General features: G+C 40.4%; 1 protein-coding gene and 1 long non-coding RNA gene across 2 annotated transcripts in view; both read right to left on the bottom strand.

Annotated features, from left to right (window-relative positions):
* Positions 1-5828: 5828 nt before the first annotated feature.
* LOC132236850 (uncharacterized) overlaps positions 5829-26035 on the bottom strand; it is a 125505-nt gene continuing 105298 nt past the window's right edge. The window contains exon 2 of the long non-coding RNA XR_009453393.1: positions 5829-6293. This is a non-coding gene — a long non-coding RNA (uncharacterized LOC132236850). The remainder of the gene's footprint in view (positions 6294-26035) is intronic.
* SMPDL3A (sphingomyelin phosphodiesterase acid like 3A) lies at positions 6913-24364 on the bottom strand. Its single transcript, XM_059700219.1, has 8 exons — positions 24165-24364; positions 21334-21547; positions 20127-20271; positions 15473-15569; positions 14168-14337; positions 12787-12967; positions 10913-11037; positions 6913-9053 (listed from the first exon to the last, which is right to left on the bottom strand). Exons 1-8 carry the CDS (start codon positions 24274-24276, stop codon positions 8736-8738), a joined length of 1362 nt encoding a protein of 453 aa, XP_059556202.1. The 5' UTR covers positions 24277-24364; the 3' UTR covers positions 6913-8735.

The raw sequence follows: 26035 nt of genomic DNA, 5'->3' as shown, positions 1-26035 counted from the left end.
AAATGATAGCAAAATCCCTGTCACTGATATTATAAAAATACTCTTTACAGTGCTGCTGGAGAAGTTCTTTCATTATAACCTACCAGCTTTTAATCAGTAAAAACTTTAAAATTTTTGGAAATATAAATGGGTGGTTTTGATTGATTTTGCATGCATTGGGTCATCACAACCACACACACACAGAAGAAAGCTTTATGTTTTCCTCCTAAAACTTCAAAGGAAAGCATGAGAGGAGTAGTGCCCTTTCCCCAGGGAAGTGTGGCTTATAGTCACATAGCTTCCAGCTACCCAGTGCTAAAGTAATACATGAAAGAAAGGAAAGTTTTCTTCAGGACCATCTAAATAGAATGGTGAGAATGCCTTAAAGAGATGTTGAAAATGGGAAGAAGCCATGCTCAAAAAGATTATTCATTTTAAAGGCTCAGAAAAAAAAACAAAAAAAACCTGAAAATGGCTGTGGGAAATTAAGAATGATTCATACAGATCTTGAACTTGGCCTTTGGGGAGAACAAATATATTCTACCCTGTGCTTACAGCATCCAATCCCCATCATCTCCCTAAGAAAGCCTGTAATGAAAGCCAATTACCTCACAACATGCCACTAGAAAGAATGATCCATCTACTTTCCATTGCTTACTGAGATACAAGGGGTTACCATGGTCCAGGCAGTCCCATCACAAGCAATGCCAAACATGCAGTGAGTGAATGGAGATTACATAAAGGCGCTGGGGAGGTGCTATAGGACAGCCAAAGGCTCCTTGTTATAGAGCAACATAACAGCCTGCCTCAATGGTGAATGTAGCAAGACAGCAAGAAAGTTCAAGAAAGTATAATTAAGTTGTGTTCTATGTAAAATTTCATAAGCTACCTAAAAAATTAAGAAATAGGTTATGACACTTAAGTAAAAAAAGGCATTTTAAAGAATAAGAAGAGTGTAAAGAAAACATTACCCAAGCCACATCCTGTAAGAAATACAGCCACCGTGGTTTCAATTACTTTCACTTTTGTTTTTTTAGCTTGGAAATTATCTTGAACTAACTTTTTCACATTTTACTTTTTAATATGTACGTATTTGTATATATATGGATACATATATGCTAGTTTTTTTCCTGAACTACATGACAGTTAGTTGCAAATATCATGCCCTTTCCCCCTAAATATTTCAGCATGTATTCCAAGAACAAAGACATTGCCTTACCACACACGATTATTAAATTCAGGAGGCTTTATGTGAATGCAATATTAAACAATGGACAGTTTATTTTCAATATTCATCAAGTATCTAAAAAATGTCATTTATGGAGATTTTTGTCCCAATCCAGGAATTTGCATTGCATTTACTTGTCAGGCTCTTCAGACTCCTTTAATCTAAAATAATTCCTTACTCCTTCTTTTTCTTCAATGATATTAACCTTTTCAAAAATTATTTGCCATTCGTTTTATAACATGCCCCCTCAATGGGTCTGATATTTCCGTAAGTGTATGTTGATTTTACACATTTCAGACAGTAGTATGTCATTAGTTCTATCACAACAGGAAGCTCAACTGTTTCTTTGTGATTTTAACTGTAAAAACTTGGTTAAGGTGGCATCTGCCAGGTTTCTCAACTATAGTGTTACTGTTTTAATTGTTGCTATTAATTTTTAACCTCTAGGAAGACACTTCGAGATAATGTAATATACTGTTCCTCGTCAAACTGATGCCGGTGTAATAACCTGGGTATTATTTAACAGCAAAGGAGGAAAGACCATATAGACGCCTGCCCAGTAAGGTCTGAGTGAGGCGGGAAAATGCTTGTCCGTGAATCACACCCAGAAACAGGTAATTGGCAGGATGGACGTGGCCACTACAAACTGGTGAAATGAAAATATATAAAAACTTCCAGACAAAGGAGCCACTCCCTCATGGCTCCAGGGCACCTGGCTCCTGATACTCCTGGCGAAGGGGCAGGCTCCTCTGTGATCACATGGCTCATGGCCTCGTGGGGCTCCACACCCGGACTCACAGACTTGAATTTGGCCTGAATGCTGAGCCACAGCGGGCTGCAACATGGAACAGAAACTGGGCACTGGGCTTGTTCCTGGCTTTGCTGAACTCCCAGCTGCACCTTTTCCAGGATGGCTTAAGGCGCAGGGGACTTTGGAACCTGAGAAATGTAACTCCATGCCAATAAAATCTCCGCATCCCACCCTCTTGTGCAAGTCTTGGAAGATTCCTTTTCTGAAGATATTGCAAGAACCTTTCTCCCACTGGTGACTGGGAAGTCTGACCTATTAATTCCTCCAGCATCAAAACTTTCACCCAAGTTTTAGCATCCATTGATGATAATCGCTTAAAATAATTAGAATGGGATGTTTGAAAAATCACTTCAGTATCTTTTGAAAAGGCAATATTATTAGAAACTAAAAATGAGTTTTGAGTTTTGTCATGAAACGGAATTTTTGGACTGGAACCTGGATTCTTTGTCCACCAGAGTCGAAGAATGAATCCACAGACAGAGGGTAGTATAGCAAAGGTAGAGATTTACTGAAGAACAAGTACAGACTCCCACGTGGGGAGGGGGAAAGGGTCCCACTGACTTCCTGTTTCGATGATTTATAAAGGTTCTAGTTCCTGTGTCTTGATATCCCCTCTGATTGGTCAATATTCCCTTTCGAATTGGTTTCTATTAGTGACTACTGAGCCCCCTCCTCCAAAATTGTCCTCCTAGTCCTTCTGGGCTTTCTTCCTTCTTCTTTATTTTGTAAATATAGACCTTTTTTGGCTACTTCCAGTTCCCTTGTTTTATAGAAATATACCTGTTGCTGCTCCCTTGTCTTATGGAAATGTAACTGCACCTGGCTTCCTTGTCTTATGGAAATGTACCTTCTCCCCATCTGTAGCCCTATGTTGTTTTTTCCCCATGGACCCCAATTCTAAAAATTCCCTAAATCTGCCTATGTTCCCCTAAAATTCCTGTTTCAGTCGTTTCTAATGTTTATGTTTTTAGATGTATGGAGAGATAGATACCTGTGCAGTTGGATCAAGCCTGCAATTTAACTGATTTCTTAAGACATACAGAAATCTTTCTCTCCTCCTGGCATTTTGAGTGAAAAGCCTTCCTCTCATGTGACTATTTAATGTGTGCATAAGGGCATGTGCATGCAGCAGTTATTATGTATTGCTTCCTGAGGAAGTTCTTCAGCATAATACTATGGAGGATATATTGGTGTGTTTTTCACAATACAAGTCCCTTTTTTTTTCATGCAATTGTAGGATGTTTACCCTTGCAATCAAAAGGATTGGTGAGTGGATGTCCAAGGAATAGCTCCTCTTTTAATATCAGATGCTCTGAGGGCCCAGAACCAGTGCTGAAACTGGAAAACCATTCCATAAACTGAAGTAATCAGATACATAGACACGAAGCTTGGATCTTGCATTAAATGGATGAGCAATAGACCATGTTAAACGGAAAATTCACTGAACTCCATTAAATATATAATGAGTTCTTAAAAATAAAAGCTTTCTAGCCCTAGCCAGTTTGGCTCAGTGAATAGAACATCATTCTGTGTACTGAAGGGTCCAGTGTTTGATTCTGGTCAAGGGCATGTACCTCGGTTGCAGGCTTGATCTCCAGCCCTGGTCTGGGCACCTACAGGAGGCAACCAAACCAATCGATGTGTCTCTCTCACATTGATGGTTCTATCTGTCTCTCCCCCTCCCTTCCACTCTCTCTAAAAAGCAATAGGAAAATATCCTTGGGTGAGAATTATCCAAAATATAAATAAAAGCTTTCTAGCAGTGTGTTGAAAGTAATAATGCATTAATATGTAAAAATCAACATTGAAAAATAAAAGTCTCTTATACTTGAAAAGTTCCATTTTACTTACTCTAAAGTAATAGAGAAGTGGGTAAATCCTTTTTTGCATAATTCTTAAATTATGTCTTGGTCAGGAAAAAATACCCGGAAGTTTAATTTTAATAGAAGCAGGTCAAGACATCATGTGGCCTCAGTGTTGGTTGTGTTATTTTCAATTGATGGGTGACAATCAGGTGAGTTTCCCCATAAGGAGGCAAGTAGCATCAGGTGAGTGTTGATTACAAGCTCTCAGAACAGGCAGATTTCAACAGGACAAAGAGGCAAAGAGGCAGTTGTGTTTACTAAATAAACACAACGATTTTAAATACTAACAGGCAGTCTTGGAAAAAATTAACTCAATTGTGAAACACATAACAACAAAAAAAATGGTTTGGGCAGAAGAGTTTATCTGTTGCCCTGTGAACTTGATGAATTATACATCGATGTGGAAAGTGCTGAAAGCTGCAAACTTGACCACTATAATGGAAATAGTACTGAGCTTGAAGTCAGAGGCTAGGGTTTGAGTTACAGTTTCTTTCCTTAATTAGGTATATCCCTTAAGCAGGCTACTTAATCTTTCTCAGTCAACTCTGCCCATAGACATTTATTTGATAAATAAATGTACAGACCCACTTTCCTTTTCTGTAAAATAATTATTGAACATATGAGTAACTTAAACATTGTGGCTTCTAAACAGAGGATCCCCCTGTTTAATCTTCGATGGCTTATTATTCTCAACTGAAGACGAATAGCTTCTTAAATATATTCTTATTGAAAAGATCATGTTTTGCTTCTAAAGCATAAAGATTCCAAATGAAAGATTTTAGTTTTCCCTGGTGTAGCAAATATATCCATTAAAATATAATAATGAGCCCTAACCGGTTTGGTTCAGTGGATAGAGCATCAGCCTGCGGACTCAAGGGTCCCAGGTTCGCTTCCAGTCAAGGGCATGTACCTTGGTTGTGGGCACATCCCCAGTGGGGGGTGTACAGGAGGCAGCTGATCGATGTTTCTAACTCTCTATTCCTCTCCCTTCCTCTCTGTAAAAAATCAATAAAATATATTTAAAATATAATAATGAATAATTAGTATTTTTAAAATTTTAAGTGACATTTTTAATTTTCCAAGGATGTTAATATACATAGATTCTAAACTTAATGATACTAACCTTTTGCAAACAAATACAGGATTGTAAGAAACCACATATATTTCAGCTAAAGGTTCCAGCTAGATTTTAAGAGAAAAGGTGATGATTAATGAATTTCCAGGTGAACAGAAACTACCTCAGGCTGCTGCGATTGTCCTTTAACACCACAGGGCAGTAATTTGAGGGATTAACAGGAAAAATGACAAATGAGTTGTTGAAAAGGTGTCTTCATTGGGACCCCTCTGCCTCAACTCGAGCATTAAGACACTCTTGGATTAGCAAGTGTACCCAGACCTCTCACCATTGAGAAGGTGTCAGGCAAACAGGTAGTAAATCCTGCAAATGCTTTCCAGGGATTGGGTTCCAAATTGCCTCTAGCTGTTGGCACAGCCAATAAGCTTAAAGCTAACTTAATGTCAGGTATATGTCTGTTCAGTGTGCTGCCAAAACTGATTAGCTAAGGGATGTACATGTATGTATTCTTAATTATCTTGCAAACCTGGAAATGGAAAAAATAATATAAGCCATTGGTGGGTATGCTTTTGATAGACTAGATTTCTTTAACAAGGCAACAAAACATTTTTATATAACTGCAAAAAGACCTCTTTAAGAGCTAATTATCTAATCAGCTTGCATTGGCCATCCTGAAAAATACTGTACATTAAATGACTTTTCCCCCGACAACTTCTTCTGATGTTAACAATGAAAGCAGAGTCTCATAGATTTTATTTAGCAAGCAGGTCCAGAAACAGTCACATCACCTCTACTGTTAGCCCAATGAAGTCCCATCTTCCTTCTTGTGGCATAAAGCTCACTGCATAGAAGAATCACACGAGGCAGATGTGACAATATTCTTTTTATTTCTTTTGAATTGGAGTTGACTATTTCTTTTTCTAATTTTATTTTTCAGTTATTTATATTGAATATTATTTTGTATTTGTTTCAGGTGCACAACACAGTGGCTAAACAATCATATGCTTTACAAAGTGTTCACCCCCGCCCCATATTTTCAATACCAACCTAGCATCATACATAGTTATTAAAATATTACTGACTATATTCTCTGTGCTGTAACTTATATCCCCGTGACTGTTTGTAACTATCAACTAGTGCTTCTTAATCCCTTCACCTTCTCCCAACCCCTCTCTCCTCTGGCAAATTAATCTCTGTATCTATGAACCTGCTTCAATTTTGTTTGTTTGTTTACATTGCACATAACAGTGAAATCATAGTGTTTGTCTTTCTCTGACTGACTCATTCAGATGTGACAATATTCAAGAGGCAGGATTCAGCTCATCTTTTAAGGGTCTAGTAACAGAATTTTCTCAGGGGCTGGACACAGATCAGATGGTATCCTAGGATTAGGCACCACCAGGAGGGCTGCTGAATTTACGAAGATTTTCCTCCATCATTCAAGATGGGAGGTGGCTGTTCAAGTTAGCCAAACCATTCATAATATGTGAGAATATTAGTATTAGAAAAGGAAAGAATTCATTTGAATAGACATTTCCTAGTATATATTAGTAGGTATGTTTTGCCCCTAAATCTCTACCCACCTAAACCAGTGGTTCTTATTAAGGACTCTTTCCCATTTCCCTCACCTTTACTCCCATCCTTCCTATCAATGTGTGGCTAAATGTTGAAACAAAACTGGTTTGAAAGTATCAGTTCAAATAATCTAAACAGGGTATATTTTATAAATTTGCCAAAGCAATAAGCAGAAGCAAATCAAGACAAGTTTTACTGTGGACATAACTTTTTAAAATAATTGAACATAACCTGAAATAAACCACAATAAAAAATAGTAACAGCTCTGATTATAGAATTGAAACATTTCTTTAACTACGGATAATGTACCTAAATGTTACTGAAACTTTGAGACCATTTATTTCTACTTTAAGATAAAAGTAAACTGAACACAAAAGGGTAGCATTAAAAAGTTTTTATTGTAGAATAATGTGGGAAGGACCCTAAATGTTCACTCCCCAAGTCCCCAAAAGATGCAGAAATTCCCTCCACAATCATCCTGCAAGCCCAAGTGTGTTCACCTCCGGTGCTAGGACTCGTTGTCTGAGTCACCTCCCGCCATCTTTGGCTTTCAGCAATTTTCCTGACACGGCGCAAGCCTGTTTTCTTAAAACATTTGTCCGTTAAGTATAAAAATATATAAATACATGATGTAGTCATTTGACAATACTGACCTTGAATAGAATCGCAGGTAGGATGATTTCTAAATGATACAACTTTATAAAAATAAATTGTTGCTTTGTTTCAGTATTCTCATGTCTAAAACATACTAATTTATTTTTAAACCTAAAAATTTAAAAAAAGGTTTATCTAACAAATATTGATAGTTTCTTAGATATAATATTTTAATTTTATAATATTCACATCTTGGTCCTCTGGAAATTAAGATGAAACCAACAAGTCCTTTTTTATGTGAAGTCAAACCAGTCACTAGGATAATGAGTTTCACTTTCCTCATTGATTGATTAAAGCTCCTGACTGTACATATTCTCCAGCAAACCAATGTACTGAGGGTACTGGGGTGTACAATCATCTCTTCCCCTAAATTTTTCAGCCTTATCCTCTTCTCTTCTCCTTAAATCCTCCCTCTGAGCCTGGAAACAAGCAACAGCTGGAGAGAAGTTGTTGAGAAGCCAACAACCATGGAAGAACCCCAAAATCAACCCCATGGAATGAAAGCTCATTTTTATCCTCTCTCCGAACACTGTGACAAAGAAAATGCCACTGCTGCATCCCCATATACTTCTTTGGGAAATATTCACACCTTTCAATTCATTTCAACAGTTATTTACCAAGTGTCAGACACTGGACTAGGACCCAGGCCTTGTGCTAGCACTGCAGTTACAGTAAGTATAACTTGTGACATTCTCTCATTAAAAGTTAGCAGTACTGCTCTATCCAGTTTGGCTCAGTGGATAGAGCGTCAGCCTGCAGACCAAAGGGTCCCGGGTTCAATTCTGGTCAAGGGCACGTGCCTAGGTTGCAGGCTCTTCCTTGGGCCTGAAGCCTGGTCAGGGCTCATCCAGGAGGCAACCAATCGATGTGTTTCTCTCACATCGATGTTTCTTTCTTTCCCTCTCTCTTCCATTCTCCCTAAAAAATCAATGGAAAAAATATCCTCGGGTGAGGATTTAAAAAAAAGAAAAAAGCTAGTAGTACTGAAGAGCACTCCCCTTCACTCACAGAGTGAAGACAGCTAGATACCACGTGTCCGGTGATGTTTCATAGACTCAGAGATGACCCGAATGAGAAATCCGCGTTTTCCCAACAGGACACAGTGCATGTAAATAGAGTTAACCTTAGTTTACACATGAGATTTAAACAGTTTGAGCTTCAGTTTACACATGGGGTTTTAATAAGAGTGAATCAATCAAACTGAAAATTATCTTTTGAAAAATAATTCATCACACTTCAGAAGAAGTCGTTTCCTTGACTATAAAAACGGCATTGTCACAAGAGTATAAATTAGATATAATCATATAAACTGGAAAACAGAAAATGTGTATCTAAACATCATTCCAGTGGGCAGTTTATATATACTTAATGTAACAAAGATTTGGAATATTAAAAATATCTTCATTTGGGCATCATAAAAAAGGAAAGCAAAGAAAGGAATTCTGTTTGCCCGCTCAGTAACTCACAAAGATTTACATAACAAGTCTCACAAACTGATCGCAGAAACAGAGCACTGTTACATTTTCTATGAACACAAGTTGTGAAATACTATAGATTGTGCTTTAGATAATAATGTTTGAGGCAATCTACATAGGAATTATGATCAAGATTCATAATTGCACAAATTTGAAAGGACTTACACAACTCATCGCAAGTTACACTGCTGTCATAACTCACAAAGTAGTAATTATAGTATTTTACAAATTTCTTACTGTCTAGGGCTGCAAATTCTTTAGCTAAGCTATACAAACTTTTTGGCTGCAAATCTTCAATGTCATAAGTCTGGGTCAGGGTGTACTCCAGCTGCCAGTTGGATTCTCCTTTTAGATTAGCATCTGTCAGGTTCAAGTAAAACTGCAACATATCCTACAGTTAAAAACGGTAAGAAAGCCTGGTTCATTCGGGGGCATATAAAACACTGTGCAGCAAGAAGAGTCCTTACTAGGATTAACGTGACACTCCTAATTTCAAGTTGTAGTCATTTAAAAAAGTGAGAATTGATTTTGGAGAAAGAGTCCAAATAGAAGAGCTATATTACTTTTTCACTTTAAAAAGAAATGAAGGAACATAATCCAAATTAATATAAACTACATAAAGAGATGTACAAAATAAAAAGCCTTCAATTCACACACATCCGAAGTGGCCACCACTAATAATATTACACCTATCAGTGGTGTGCTGGAGGCGGCTGTAACCAGCTCACAAGAGCCGATTGTCAAATTTTCAGGAATCCTGCCAGTTAGTTGATATTACTTTGGCAGCTTGAAATTGGCCATGATGGGAGTATTTACATCATGGAAATCAGCAAACACTATAAATCAAAGTGTGTGGTTTTTTTTCTGAGTGAACAGGTTGTTGAACATTTACCAACACACTCGTGTTACTTGTGTTGTTCTAGAGTTTATGTACAAAACAAATATAAGTATTTAGAAAATATACACCGATCTCCTATTTTGGGCTTTTTAAAAAAATGAGGTCATACCATACAAACTTTTGGACTTTTAAAAAGTATTGAGTGCTATATCAGGGACATCATTCTATGTTAGTACATATATACACACATACAGATCCATATATGAGTGAGGTTCAGATCCAAAAATAGGCAACCAATAGTTGTAAAAAGATTCCTTTGAACTAATTTATAGGCCAATTGTCTTATTTCCTCATTCAATCTAATGTTTATGGATTAAACCAGATTTCCTCTGCCCTACCTCTTTTATAAAAACATATTCTAGGAAATAAAAGGACTACCTCCTATTAAGTTTATCTAGGAAAAATATATATAGTTACAACAATAGACACTATAATTGAGAAGTTCTTTCCCAATTAATTTGTTGAAAGGAGTACTACCCATAAACTAAATGCTCAGTCTTTCTATACTAAATTTATCTACAGCAGAGTCATGTACAAGCTCCAGAGAACTTTTATCACAAAAATAAATGTTCAGCTCAACTTATTTCCTTTACAAATTGTTTTTCCCGACATTTATTGAGCACTTAAGAGGAGCCAAGCATTTCCTTAGTGCTTTATATATGTAATCCTCACAGCAACTCAGTGAAGGCAGTAATATTTTAATCCCCATTTCACAAAGGAATAGACTCAGACGGAGAAGTTAGGTGATACAGCTCATGAGACAGTATGGGTTCAGAACCTATACTCTCCTTCATAACTTTATTCTAAAGAAGAGTCATTAATAACAAATAAGGCTTAGTGAAAAGTTTCAACACATATACAAGTCCACAGATGAGACACTATCTAATGAAACCTTCATCTAACTCAGTGGTTCTCAACCTTGGCTGCACATTAGAATCACCTGGGAATCTTTTTAAAATCCTGATTTCTGGGCCTCTCCTCCGGAAATTCTGTTTCTTTGTTACTACTGTTGTGGCCCCACCCCATAACAAAGAAACAGAATTTCTGGAGGATGAGGCCCAGAAATCAGGATTTTAAAAAGATTCCCAGGTGATTCTAATGTGCAGCCAAGGTTGAGAACCACTGATCTAACTGAATGTGAAGTCTAGAGGTTTTAGAGAAACAGCCTCCCAAAGGCTGACCTCATGAGCCCACACTTACAAATGCTGACCTTCCAAACATAAAAAGGAAGACATTGGAGTTTTACATAAAACACAGCGCACACAGCTCTGCTGAAAACATTCAACTCAACTACTGAAAGTTATGAAGACATGTATAAGTATGGGGTCAATTCTAAAATTGTACCAACTTACCAATAACTTATAATCATGAGGATCATACTGAAATAGTCTGACTCCAGGGTTGTTGGTCTCTTTCTGTAAAGCGCCCTTCACTGGGGTAACAGCAGGAGCCACAAACGCAGAATTTATTGGACTTCCTGGACAAAACATGTGCACATAAAAAACATTTGTTTAGAGACTGAGTTTAACTATATTGAAAATATGAACAAGTTCCAGGTTAAGAGATTAATAGACATAGTAGGCCAAAAATATATGATCTTTAATGATTCCTGACTTGAAACATCTGTCAGAAACACTTTTGAGAAAATAGAAACATTTTATTATGGGTTGGTATTAAAAGATAGCAAAGAATTATTATTAATTTTGTTAGATAAATTAAAGGTATTATGATTATGTAAGTGACTCATGTATTTTAGCAATCTATCCAGAAGCATGTAGGGTTAAAACATCTGATGTTAAGATTCACTTTTAGGTAATTCAGGAAAAAATTTAAAAAATGGATGGGTAAAGCAAATGTGGCAAAATCTTGATAGATGTTAAAATAAATGATGGTACATGAGTTAATTTTACCATTCTCTCTGCTCTTGGATATTTAAAATGTTTCATAATAAAAAATTCAAGTTATTACAAGTACATGTCCTGTACCTCTACCTGAAACAATATTCCAATGATTACATAATAAATATTTGATTTAAGTGTCACCATGTTTTATACATATCATAGAACTAAATTTCCGAGTAAAAAAACTATCAACTTCTAAAAGATCATCATTTTTACCAAGACCACCCATTCCAAATAAAAAAGGTAAAGCATTTCAAAAATTTTCCCCAATTACTGAAAAAAACACATATTGATTTTTCTCTACACTGACTACTATAAAATCAGAAGTCTTGCTTTGTTAACTCTCAAGTTTTCTACCCTCATGCAGAAATAATTTTTTAAAATAGATCATCATTGTTCAGTTTGATGCTAGAGTTTCTTCTGTGTTTTTTTTTCTTTTAATGCTGAGTCATTAACAATGCATATAAGTACTTAAAAGAGTTTATTATGTTTTACTTTAAACCAATGGTAAATTGTCCTTTGCTTTTTATATTAAGTAAAATCTGGTGCTGGATTTAATGAAACATTTAATTTGCTAACTCAGTAAACATTACCGGCGTTTCGATGCTTTGCTTTAGCATCTTGGATTGGGGCGATACGAACAAAATGTCATATTACTGTTACAGGGCAGTAAGAGGCTAGGAAAATCCAGAGCAAGTGACTAGGGAACCTGAGACAGGAGAGTTAAAACAAGGCTGAACAGTGTGAGCAATTTACAACCAGCTTGTAAATAACAAGCCATTATCTTCCCCAGCCAAGGACACGTGAGAGCAAATGGTTAAAATCCTCCCTAAGGAGAGAATGCAGAAAAGGAGGGGGGAAGAGGAAAGGAAGAAAAGGCAGTTTTACTCCCTAAGCAGAGCAGCCAGCAGCCTCAAGGCTTGGCAAGTTAAAGTTGCCAGGTGCTTCTCATGAATTCTGGGAAGGACACAACAAGGTAGAAAGGGACCTTGAGAATGAATCTGTACCAAAATATTCAGCAGAGGGATGCTGAAACCTATAGACAGGATGGTATATAATGCCTCGGACCCCCACCCCACTCACTCTTCAGATTAGCTGGGACCCATCTGTGCTTCCTAAACCAGATGCATAGATTTGCTTGCCTTGCTTCTTTAATAAAGGTGCATGCTTTAATTGCTTTAATAAAATTGGCTTCATCACAACGCAATCAAGGCCTCTTGTATAAATGCATTTATGTGAAAACACGAGAATCGAGGTTGGGGACAGCCCTCTCCCTCTGACCCAGAGGGCTGTCTGATATCTGTAAGAAGTGCTTTTAACGTTACCTTTTTCATCTGAAAGAACCATGATGCTGTCTTTGTGAGTGTGTCCATAAAATTGTCCTGCAATGACATTGCTGTACTTTCTAAAAATATCTATCAGTTTCTCATTATACAATTCTCTCATGGCTGTAGTGCCCATTGAATAGGGCAGATAGCCCACTGGGATATGTGCTATGATGTACACCTGGGGAAAGAAACACAGGAGAACTGATGAGAATCTTTCTGCACATTTGTTGTAACTAAATGACATTTAGATACCCAAGATCAAAAGTATATTAATTAAAATTTAGAAAGCAAATATACCATCTCTCCAATTTATTACCAAAAAATATGAAATTAGAAAACTATTTATTTCACTATATATGCTCTTGTCTCATTTAAACTACACTGCTGCCCTAGCCAGTTTGGCTCAGTGGATAGAGCGTTGGCCTGAAGACTACAGGGTCCCAGGTTCTATTCCAAACAAGGGCACATGACCAGGTTGCGGGCTTGATCCCCCACCAGTAGGGGGCGTGCAGGGGGCAGCCAATCAATGATTCTCTCCATTCATGATGTTTCTATCTCTCTGTCTCTCTCCCTTCCTCTCTGAAATCAATAAAAAAAAATATATCTATACTAATAAAAGGGTAATATGCTAATTAGACTGGATAGACCAGGTGTCTTCTGGACGTCCTTCTGCACAAAGCCATGGTGGCAGAGGCCAAGGCAGAGGCAGTTAGGGGCGATCATGCAGGCAGGGGAGAGCAGCTGGAGGTGATCAGGCCAGCAGGGGAGCAGTTAGGAGCATCAGGCAAGCAAGCAGAGATGGTTAGGGGCGATCAGGCAGGCAGGCAGAGCCAGTTAGAGGTGATCAGGCAGGCGGGCAGAGGCGGTTAGGGGTTATCAGGCAGGCAGAGTGGTGAGGAGCGACCGGGCAGGCAGGCAGGTGAGCAGTTAGGAGCCAGTGGTCCTGGATTGCGAGAGGATGTCCAACTGCCGGCAGTCGGACATCTCCCGAGGGATCCCAGATTAGAGAGGGTGCAGGCTGGGCTAAGGGACACATCCCCCCCCCCCCCCGCACAAATTTTATGCACTGGGCCACTAGTTAAAAATAATAAATAAGCTACACTGTTGATCATATATGTTAACTGTAACATTGGTCACAATTTTTTTAATATCAGCTTTTTTTATATGAACTGATGTCAATCAATCCTCAAAACATTAAAAGCAAAACAAAATAAAACATAACAAGAGATACATTATCATGCATTTCATATGAAAACATCTTCAAATTTTACTATTTTTATTAATACCTGACATGCATGTCCCCCCCGCCCCAAGTTTAATAAATACACAAATTAGGCCCTCTGTTTATCCCCTTATGATTTGGGTCTATGAAATCTACCTTCTCATTATTTTGCTGAGAGATATTCAGTGTATTTTCTAGCCATTCAAACTGATTTGCTGGGTCACTCCTATTCAGGGTCACAATATCTGGGCCGTAGTACAAGTTTGTGTTTAAGCTGATGATCCTAAGGTTCGGATTAGTTGAAACTTTCTGTGAATAAAAGCCACCTATAAAAACAAATTTAAACACATTCTAGAGAAACACACTCACAGATATGCAGTCACTATGAAAGCAAATTCTTCATTAAGATTTACCAAAAAAAAAAAAAGATTTACAAACCAGCCAGGATGGTTATATTTATACTAGAGGCCTGGTGCATGAAATTTGTGCATGGGTAGGGTCCCTAAGCCTGGCCGGCAATCAGGGCCTATCTATAGGGTAACTGGCAGGATGATTGGGGGCTCCCATTGGCACCCACCTTGGCCAGCCTGGCGCTGCCAGCTTGCTGGCCCCACCCCCACCCCCACCGCTCGCCTCCCTCTGCAGGTGACCAGTGGGGTGATCAGGGGGGGTCCCCACTGGCACCCACCTTGGCTGGCCTGGGCCCTGGGGCAGCTCCTGTGTTAAGCATCTGCTCCCTGGTGGTCAGTGCACATCACAGCGACTAGTCATTTCACCGGTCTTTCTGCCGTTCAGTCAATTTGCATATTAGGCTTTTATTACATAGGATCTCATTGTTTAGTTTGCATATACACAGGCCATCATTAGGTAAGAATCAGGTCTAACAAACACTATGGAAAACCTACATGTGCCAGGTCCAATGTTCGCTCTTCTATACATAGAAGTAACGAGAGTTGTTTCCAATATTCAGGTGAAAATACAACAAATATGTTGGCACTAGACAACAAGGTACTGAATTTTGTAAAAGAAATATTAATATACCAACTCTTACTCTTGTATGATTGGGGAAGTTGAGAATTATTGTGAAATACAAAATACAAAGAATGGCAACACACATGGATCTTGCCAGAGACCAATGAAGAAATGGCAGACAAACCAGAGATACTACACTCTCTATGGAGATGAAGCTTAAAGGTATAAGCCCACTGACACCAGCAAACCAGTGGTGACAGAACACCCAAGAGTCTACTGTCAGAGCTAGTCACTGAGATGCTGGCCCTGGGTCCACTCACCATCCCTGCCTCTCTCTCCTCGGCTTTCAAACATGATTTGTGGCCTCCAGAAAAACTGGGCACAGAGGCTCTTCAGAATTGGCACAGCCAAGCAAATATGAAAGACCTAAGTCTAAACAACGTTAATAAAAATAGAGGCAAAATAGAGATGAGTACATCTTTCACCTACCTTTCTTTAAAGTCTGAATAGCTTCTTCATCTAGCCATGGTTTCCAGAGGTTTGCTACTGCACTGTACACCTTGCTGGTGAATGCAGGCAGTTGATCCTGGCCACAAACAATATAAGTCACCATTGAAACTCTAATGAATATGTGGGTCAATTAACTAAACATTGCTTGAGTGTTTACTACTATGTTAGGTATCTGAAAATGCAAAGATGAATACTAGATCTTCAAGGAATTTATAACTTAGTTGGAGAGACGGGGACAAAATACAATCAATCACCTATAAGACAGTGCACAAGGTACTACTGCAGAGGTTCTGGGAGTATAGAAGCAAGAACAATCAAGTCTGGCCCAAAGAGTCAGCAGGGAGAGACAATAGAGCAGTTGAACCAGGCCTTGAATAATGATTCATCAAGTTGACAAAAAAAGGATCAGACAGAGAAGGGCAAATGCCTTACGATTTCACTTATATGTGAAATCTAGATCTCTTACCCTCTGAGACAGCATGGAAGGACTTGGAGAGTATTATGTTAAGTGAAATAAGCCAGTCAGAGAAAGACAAGTATCACATGTGGAATCTCACTCATATGTGGAATCATAGCATGTGGAAGGAATGGAAAAAAATTAGAATAAGTCCTCTGAAATGTTAACACTAGTAAAAAACTTCTTAACTTCTTATAGATTTATAACCATAAAAATTTGATTTGAAGAAGTCTCTTATGTCAGCCTGAATTTTATCAACCTGTTGATTTTTAATGGTGTACTAGATGTATAAAACATTATTTTTATTATCATAAAGTATATTTTATCATCCTATTTATCATATTACAATAATATATGTTTATGTGACATAAGCTCTAGGGGAGAAAAAAACAAAACTTTAAGAAAGTAGATACTGAATAGAAACCCAGAAAGCATTTGTAAAATTGGGTAATTACTCCTACTTTGGTCTTTAAAAAAATATAATAAGAAACTGATGCCATTTTATTCACTATCCTCATTTCCTTGTATAATAGTGATAGAGACCTATTTCTTAAAGGAGTTTCCTTGTTAGCATTAATTAAAATGTTTAGTTATGTCTCAAGATGACACCCGAGTCACCTTAGTTCCTAATACATATGCCTAGTACATAATGAAAGTATAAATACATTCAGAGCAAGTAATAAGCAAATAACTTGTTTTAACTGGAATTAATTATCCAAAGCATATTTTCAGTTCGTGTCAGAGATCAGAGTCACCTGTCTGAAAATTACACAATAGCATAGGCCAATCCAGATTCTGATTTAGAATTAGTCATCATTGCCCTGGCTGGTGTGGCTCAGTTGGTTGGGCGTCGTCCTATGTACCAAAAGGTTGCACCAAAACGCTGACAGTTCCATTCCTGGTCAGGGCACATGCCTGGGTTTCAGGGGCAATCCCTGGTGGGGGGTGTATAGGAAGCAGCCGATCAATTTTGCACTCTCATATTATGATGTTTCTCTCTCCCTCTCCTTCCCTCTCTCTAAATATCAATTTAAAATAAAAATTAAAAATTTGTCATCATCATCATCAAAAAAAACCCTAAAGTTTCAACCATGTGTTTACTTTGAGAAGGAAACCAAGATACTAACATGGTCTAGTGGAATCTTAAAATTATATAAAAAGCACTCTACACTTTTCCATTTTAAATATGAGAAATATCAGCACCAGAGAACTTAGGTGATTCATCCAGGAACAACTAACTGGTCAGTCACAGAGCAGGATTGAAATCCCAGGTCTTTGCGCCATCATGCTTACCTCCACTTATCTATTGGACCATACTATCATCTCAGTTCGTTTGGGCTATGACATGACCACTGCTGAGAAATGAGGTATTCAATGGGACCCACCCGTAAGTTCCATGGCACCAGCCTTACCAGTTTAGGAGTGAATGAGGACCCTGGCCCAGACTGCTTTCTTGGGCGGGTGGCCACTGGAAGGAATCCCCGGGCTGCCCACACGAATATCAACTTCTGATGGAATGGGTGGGGACATGCCTCTGTATGTGTACGTTTATGTAGCTATGTTTATGTACATGTTTATGGGGTTTTAATGGAAACAACACTTGTCATCTTTATTTGTTACTAACACCCTCCAGAATTCAATCGCAGGTATCAGTCTCTAGTAATATTGTGGTGAGGCTTTCATGTTACATTTGACATTCCTGAAATGTTACATGTGGGATGGAAGGATGGGAGTAGAATAATAAAAAGATTTTAAAATATAAAGTCATAAGCTAGAAAGAGAAAAAAATTAACTGTTTAAGGCAGTGATGGCGAACGTTTTGAGCTCGGCGTGTCAGCATTTTGAAAAACACTAACTTAACTCTGGTGCTGTGTCACATATAGAAATTTTTTGATATTTGCAACCATAGTAAAACAAAGATTTATATTTTTTATATTTATTTTATATATTTAAATGCCATTTAACAAAGAAAAATCAACCAAAAAAGTGAGTTCGCGCGTCATAGGTTCGCCATCACTGGTTTAAGGTATGCAGACTGTCCAATTTACCTTAGCTGTACACGTACACGTAATAGGATACAGTTTAGAAGTTGGGTGGTACCTACATCTTTGAATTATTATTAGATGTGACTTCATAAAAAGAAGACAAAGGAGACATCTGTAATACGTTCAACAATAAAGATTTTAAAAAATAAAAAAAATAAATTAAAAGAAGACAGAGATAAAAGTAAAAAGAAAGAAATCCTCAAAGGAGAGAGGACAATGTATTGCATGCCACAGCTTAATGCTATAACAAAGTTGTGCCTTTTCATAAAGTGTCACTAATTCTCACAAAAATTCTGCAAGGAGGGAATTATTGCTCCTATTTGCAAATGAGTGACCTATGGATCAGAGACATTAAGTGAATTATCCAAGTTGGTCAAGCTGTTAGAAGCAAGGCGAGATGAGGATTTAAATTCTAGTGACTCTACACCTCACTTTTCCACCGTACCAGTCTGCCTGTCACCTAATAAAACAATGTGTGTAACCTCTGGCTCCCGGAGACGTCATCCCCAAGCCTCTGCACTGTGTGCTCTAACATCGCAGTGGTCACAAAAGTTGACCACTGTTTGAGAGGCCAGCTCACGACGACTCACACTGTGTTCATCTGAAGGCTGGAGGTCAGTGTCAAGAAGTCACTTGAAACTTACCCTCGTCCCAGAGCACAACTTTTCAAAATCACTCTATTCAGGTTAGATTGACTAATATAATCAAAACTCTCATGAAGCATCCTTTTGACATGAGATGGAAAAGATATTCTAAGCAAAAAGAAAAATGTAGACAAAGAGAGGCAGGACAGTTAACATCATAATCCAGAGGTGTTGAGTATGTTATTCTGGCAAGAGCAAGGGATGTGTGCAAGGACATTGGTCTAGTTGCACACAAAAGATCCAGGATATGGGCTCCGCCCCTGAGTGATTGTGAGTGCTTGAACAAGCAACTTAACATTTCTAGGCCTGTTTTCTCATCTATAAAATGAAGAATAGATCTAGATTCTAGACCAGCTGTGGGCAAACTACGGCCTGCGGGCCGGATCCGGCCCGTTTGAAATGAATAAAACTAAAAAAAAAAAAAGACCGTACCCTTTTATGTAATGATGTTTACTTTGAATTTATATTAGTTCACACAAACACTCCATCCATGCTTTTGTTCCGGCCCTCCGGTCCAGTTTAAGAACCCATTGTGGCCCTCGAGTCAAAAAGTTTGCCCGCCCCTGTAGACCAAGGTCAGCAAACTTCTACAAAGGGCAAAATAATAAATAGGATAGTCTTATGAGCGATACGATCTGTCACAACTATTCTGCTCTGCGGTTGGTGCAAAAGAAGCTGTAGGCAATACAGGAAGAATGGGCATAGTTGTGTTTCAATAAAACTTTATTTAAAACCGGTGGCAAGCCAATTTGGACCAGAGTCCCTAATTTGCCATGCTCTAGACTAAACAATAATCTCTGAGATTTCTTAAATCTGTACAAATCGAGGGTTCTACACTACTATAACAAGACCCTGAAACCAAAGCTGGTATTAGCTGTTACACACAGGCTGCTTAACAAAGAGCTGCTCTGATAAGTTGAAGCTCGACTGTCTATATCAGGCATTAAATATTCTGAATACAGTCTCTGCCTTGAATCACATCTTAATTAGATAAACGGGGCTTGAACCTGAACCTCTCTCTTTGGTTCTTATGATAGTTTGCTACGTTTTTAAAGTTTTCGGTCACAATCTAGCTTAGATTAGGGTGTGGTGAGCTTTGTATGCCTAATTGAAATTCTGAAAAACATAAACATTTGTCAATGTTAACTTTCCTCCTTAACTGAATCATGCAAATATGAATAAATGACAAAATTACTCAAAAGAAAGGTGAAATAAAGGAAGATTACAAAGAAAAAAATTAATAGTTCACAAACTAGGTATGTGCTTGCAAAAACTCACTATGCACATAACATTTTATGAATTATTAAGAGTCATTTTAAAGTCCTCCAAACACTCATCTTGCCTTCATTGGTGGTTAGCATTAAGAGCACACTCTGCCTCAATGAGCCCCACTCCACAGCTTACCATCAGCCAGTTACTGTCACAATTTTTACACCACTGATGGGAAAAATCCTTTAAGCACTTCTGGAAGTTAAGGTCAGATTTACCTGTGGCCAATAGTCATGATTCCCCAGTGCAGGGAAAACCTGGAGATTTGGAAAGAGAGTCTGGACAGTGGTTGTCATATTAGCGATCACCATTATGACTGTGTCTGTTGAGAGTTCATACACTGGAACATGAGGTGGGCTGTCCCTGAAAATAACAAAGAATCATAGAGAACAAAGTCAGGTTACATAAAAAATTCACGAGACTTATGCATAATACCTTGCTGTGTACTGTCTTTGCAAACCTCCGCCATCAAACAGCAGATGTGAGTGAAGAGTTGACAAACTACTCTTCATTTACCTTTCTCCCACAAAGAATCTCATTTTAAAAATGTGTGTAATCACAAAAGATAAACTAGAAATCTCAGCCTGTTTTACTGCCTGACTGCAGATTTATGAGAAATAATAAATTTTAGTAAATTAAAAGCACAGATTCCAGAGCCAAAATGCCTGGATTAAAAATCCCAGCTTTGCCCTGGCTGGTTTGGCTCACTGGATAGAGCCTCGGCCTGGGGACTAAAAGGTCCCAGGTTCGACTCCAGTCAAGGGCATGTACCTTGGTTGCAGCCACATCCCCAGTAGGGGGTGTGCAGGAGGCAGCTGATCGATGCTTCTCTCTCATCGATGTTTCTAACTCTCAATCCCTCTCCCTACCTCTCTGTAAAAAATCAATAAAATATATTTTTTAAAAAAATTCCAGCTTTGCCACTCACTTGCTGTGTGCACTTGGGCAAGTTACTTAGATGCTCAGTGCTTTCATTTCCTTATATGTAAAATGGAGAAAATAATAATACTGTTTCAGGTACAGGAAATAGAGGCCTCTTCACTCCATCATAATGGATGGAATATTTCATTATACTACCAGAGGATGCTGTTTGCAAAACTGCTATCACAGGTTAACTCCCATTTTTGCCATTTGTTTTTATTATTTAATCAAGACTTTTATCACATTAATAAGTGACAAAATACCAAGATACTGATATAAGTGTGCTGCTTATGGATTCATGTACTAGCATCAACATATTTCTAGAGTGTGTACTCTAAAAAACACACAATTCTAAAAATTTTATCTCTAATAATGTTGATTAATTTGAATGACCTGGAATTTCTTAAACCAAATAATTTTAAAACATAATTAATCTTATGGAATTCAGCAATCTAATGAAGCTTAAGACACTGAGTAACTCCTGGTACTTACATAATAACTTACCCTGTCCATATCATGAAAGATGCTTCTTGTCCCGAATTTTTAATAAAATCAAATGCTGACAAGATAAGGTGATATGGAGAATCACACATAACATCTCCAAAAGGGCCAGGATTGGAGGCATTTGTGCCTTTGGACGAAGCACACACTTTTGTGTGGTCATCTGTGATGTGGTAAGTAGGATCTAAGTGTAAGTCAGTCACATGCCAGAACTGTCCTGGTGATTAGAAAAGAAATGGTGTTAAATCTAATTCTTTTTTTTTTTGGTCTTTCTACATAAATATTTCCAGTAGGATGACAGGTTGTTGCTCCTCCCTGTGATATCCCTCTCTCTCACTCACCTCGTGTAAAATGGATGCTGACACCTACTGTGATTAAGGGACATGAGATTATAAATATACTACATTTTTGTAAACCAAAACTGGAAACACATTAAGGACATATCCATCTTATATAATTTAATACCTAGATGTATATATCTCTAGCATCTAGAATATGTCTGACCTACATTAGGCTCTCAACAAACATTCTTTAATTAGGCATAGGCAAATTTCAGGATTCCCTCCGGCAATGAAAGCTAAACTAGAACCAGTTTCTCCAGGCTTGCAGTCCAGTGTTCTTTCCACTACACTGGATTCCCAGACAGGTAAGTGAGGGGTAATTACTTAGATGCACTGGAGGGTGTCTTTAAATAGTAGCTAAGAATGAGCTCCGACAGGCCCTTAACCTGAGATTTATGAATAGTGAACCTTAGGAGGCCTCGCCTTCTACTTCTAATAAAATTGTATATAAAATGCTGAGTGTGTGTGTGTGTGTGTGTGTGTGTGTGTGTGCATGTGTGTGTGTCCCCAAGACCACAGACCTGGCCGGCGGCAGATCTCAGGTTAACAATCCAAAGTTCTTTTCCCTACACCACAACTACTTTCTTTAAAAATATTTCCACAAATATGTGTGTGTTGTCAACACAGGTACGTAAATGCTCAAAATTATACCCCCCAAAAAAACTTACTTATCTTAAATGTTTTAATTTATCCTAGAGGATCTGGTAAACCATGTTTGGACATACTGCTGTTTAAAATATGTGCTTCTGTTCACTAGTATTTGTTTATGTCAGTTCCTACCAAATAGTCCAGCAGGTCCTGACCTACCAAAGCTAAGGAGTTGTGGCTAAACACACTCTGGTGGAGCTTCCCTGGGTTTTTGTCCTCTTGGCCACCAGGACTTGGGCAGGAAAGTGAGACAGGGCATTGGCGTGCGCACACACATACACACCAAATAAGTGAGCCGGGGGCTGTCATGGTGGGTGTTGTAAGGAAATCCAGACATTCTGGGTTGGGTTGGGGGTTTACATCAAATGAAAAAGTAAAAGAATATATCCAATGTGAAACGGCCGAGTCCGCACTTCAGCAGCTTTTTGAAGTTCCCTTTCCCTTCCTCTTCTCCGGGGGGATTCAACCTTGCTGCTTTCCTACCAAACGACGGAGGTGGGAGTGGCGATTCGCTGGACCCCCCGCACGCGTGTCACTGAAGCCTTCAGCGATCGGATTCTCAAAAGCAGAAGGTGAACTTGCCATTGGTTCCCCCCCCCCCCCCCATGCCACCGGGGACCTTTTATCTCTGAATCCTACACAGCCACCCGGTTAAGCACGGCTCCAGCTTTAATGAGAGCAGGAACCAGCAGACCAAAGTGTTTTGGAACAATTTCTTACGCCTGACAGTTGGGAAACCGTTCTTGTTTTCAACTGCCTAAGAGCTGAGTCATGAGGACTTGGCTTTCAAAGAGGAGGCATTTTCCGCACTGCATTCCCCACGTCACATGAGAAGGGGTGACAGATAAGACGGGAGGTTTCAGGACTCAGCACTGCGCCGACGCCCCAAACACCTGGCTAACGTTCCCCTCTCTAAACAACAGAGCAATTCTTTTAAAGGGAGTCTAGGAGGTGTGGGCACCTTGCTCTTTGCAACTGACGGCTCAGGTGGCATCGTGAAGTCTCTCGTCCAACATTTATCTGTCCTGAGCCAGTGGCTCTCACACTGTCGCGTCTACCAGAATCACCACGAGGGTTTCTTAAACAGATTGCAGAGCCCCGATCCTCGGAGTTTCGGGATCCATAGGCGAGGGTAGGGACGGAAATTTTGCATTTCTCACAAGTTTAGGTGAAGCGGGTGCTGGCGGCCCCGGCCCACAGTTTGAGAACCAGCCCTGCCACAGGCTCCGTGCAAAGCGCTGAGCATGAGCGAGACCGCTCGTGCCCGCAGCCCGGCATCGGGGCAACGTGAAAAGAAGGTCCCAACCTGGACTCGGGGTGGGTCGCCCCGAGGCTGTGATCGCGCTCTGCCTGGGGGAGGGGGCAGACAATGTCACCACACTCGGCGGCGGGGACCGAAGATCCTCCGAGTCCCACTGAAGGGCACACCCGGCGGCGTGCGGAGCGCCCTCGGCTCCCCTCCGCTCTGCGCGGACTCGGGGCCGCGGGAAGCGCGGGAAGCCGACTCCCAGATGTTCCCCGGAGGCGCAGCTCCCTTCCTTCCTTCCTTCCCCGGGGGCAAAGCACCTGGACACTAAGTGCCACCCCTGCAAGGAGCGGGCTCCGGCCGCCGCGCGCCCGCGTGGAGCGCCCTCGGGCGCGGGGACTCCACCCGCGGAGCCCGACCTCCCGGCGGGTGGGCTGGGCGCTCGGGCCCCCGCGTCGTCCTCGCCCTCCCCGCGCTCCGCTCGCCAGGCTCCCGGCCGGGGCGCTCGGCCTGTCCCGGGCACTTTTCTGACTTTGAGCGGCGCTTCCGCCCCAGCGCTCCCCGGCCCCTCGGGGGAGGGAAGGTCACGGACGACTCACCAACCGCCGGAGCGGGACTCGGGCGGCGGGCGGGCGCCAGGGGCAGTCCCAGGCCGGGGTGGCCGAGCCAGACCACCCACAGGCAGCAGAGGAGCGCGTCCCGCAGCGCCATCGCGGGCACAGCCGCAGCCCGGGAGACGGGAGCGGTCCTGGGCTCCACTGGGCCGCCGGGCCCGGAGGTGGAGGTGGGGGGAGGCGGGCGAATGTTTGTGTAGACGCCCAGCGGTCACGTGCGAGGGCAGAGTGTGCAGCCACCAGGTTAGCCTGGCCTCCGGGAGCTGTCTAATGATTACTTGCCTTTCGGCGGCTCGGCGTCGGTGATCGCCCCGGGAAGGAATGTGTTTGGGCCAGGCCACCTGGCCCTACAGCTGAGGGCCTGCTCCGCAGAAGGGACGCGGGAAACCTTCAAGTATCTGATTTGGAGGAGACCGATATCGCGGAACTCGGTGTGGTTCCTGAACTGGCAGCCTCAGCACTGCCTGGGCATTCGAGTTAAAATGAAAATCCCCAGGCTCCACAGCGGGCCGACTGAATCAGAAAGTCTGGGGGTGGAGCCCAGTCACTTGGGTTTTTACAAGCGGAAGGGATGGTGATGGTCCATGACGACTTCTCAGTACCCTAGGTCTGGGAGTCTTGTTTGTTAAAAAACAAAATTCAACTAGTACACGTGAAGATCAACTTGGCTTTATTAAGTGATTCCTACATTGGGGAGCATGCCATCTAGCAACCAGAGGACTCTGGAGGAGTTGTACAAGACGCAAGGCTTTTATAGGAAGAAGGGTGGGACAAGGGAAAACATTGGGAGAGCAAGACTTCTGGGGGAGGGGAGGGCACAAGGGTTTTTATCATGCAGATTGCCTCTTCTTTCTATGGGGGAGTGGGGTGGAGAGAGCCCACATGACCAATTTTTCATTTTTAACATTGTTTCTTCTTGAGGCACACATAAACTAATTACTAAAAATCTGCAGCACTCCAAAAATATATATATTTTGCTGATCTGACAAAAAAATAGATATAATTTTGATTCATTCACACTGGACAGCTATTGTGTTGGCTGTTGTCATTTGTTTTTAAAGTTTGTTTTAACTTTAAAACAAACCTTAAAACAGACCTCAGCTCTCCTACTATTTTGCAAGCATGTCAGGAGTGGGACTGCATTTTGTGTGTGTGTGTATTTTTTATTGATCTCAGAGAGGAAGGGAGAGGGAGAGACAGAAACATCATTGATGAGAAAATCATTGATCAGCTGCCTCCTGCATGCCCCTTACTGGGGATCAAGCCAGCAACCCAGCCATGTGTCCTGACCAGGAATCCAACTGTAACCTCCTGGTTCGTAGGTCAACCAGTGAGCCACACCAGCTGGGCTCTTGTCATTTTTTATGTGACAATCTAAGGAAAAAGAGATCAGTGCCCCTGACTAGTCAGGTTTTGCATGTCTCAAAAATTCTCACAGCACACCAGTTGGAAATTGCTGAATTACCTCATTGGTGTTAACAGAAAATTTTAGATTGGTTCATTAAGATTATATTTCTGGAGGGAGAACCAAGATGGTGGCATAGGCAAACACCTGTACACCTGTACTTGCTGCCTCCCACAACCACATCAAAATAACAACTAAAATACATAACAACGATCATCGAGAACCACGGGACACCTGGCTGAGTGGAAGTACTACAACTAGAGAGGTCAAGGAGAAAGTGCATTGAGACTGGTAGGAGGGGCAGAATGGGCTGGCACCCAGGTGTGCCACTTTTTTAATAGGAGGGAAATACAAGCTCCCACTTGGTCTGAGCTCCAGTGCCAAGTGAGACTCAGGAGGACCCAGACACATACGAGGAGAAACTGGACTGTCTGGCATTGGGGCAGGAACA

This window comes from Myotis daubentonii, chromosome 6, assembly GCF_963259705.1.
Source record: "Myotis daubentonii chromosome 6, mMyoDau2.1, whole genome shotgun sequence".
Classification (NCBI taxonomy): Eukaryota; Metazoa; Chordata; class Mammalia; order Chiroptera; family Vespertilionidae; genus Myotis; species Myotis daubentonii.
This window is presented reverse-complemented; position numbering and strand designations above follow the sequence as displayed.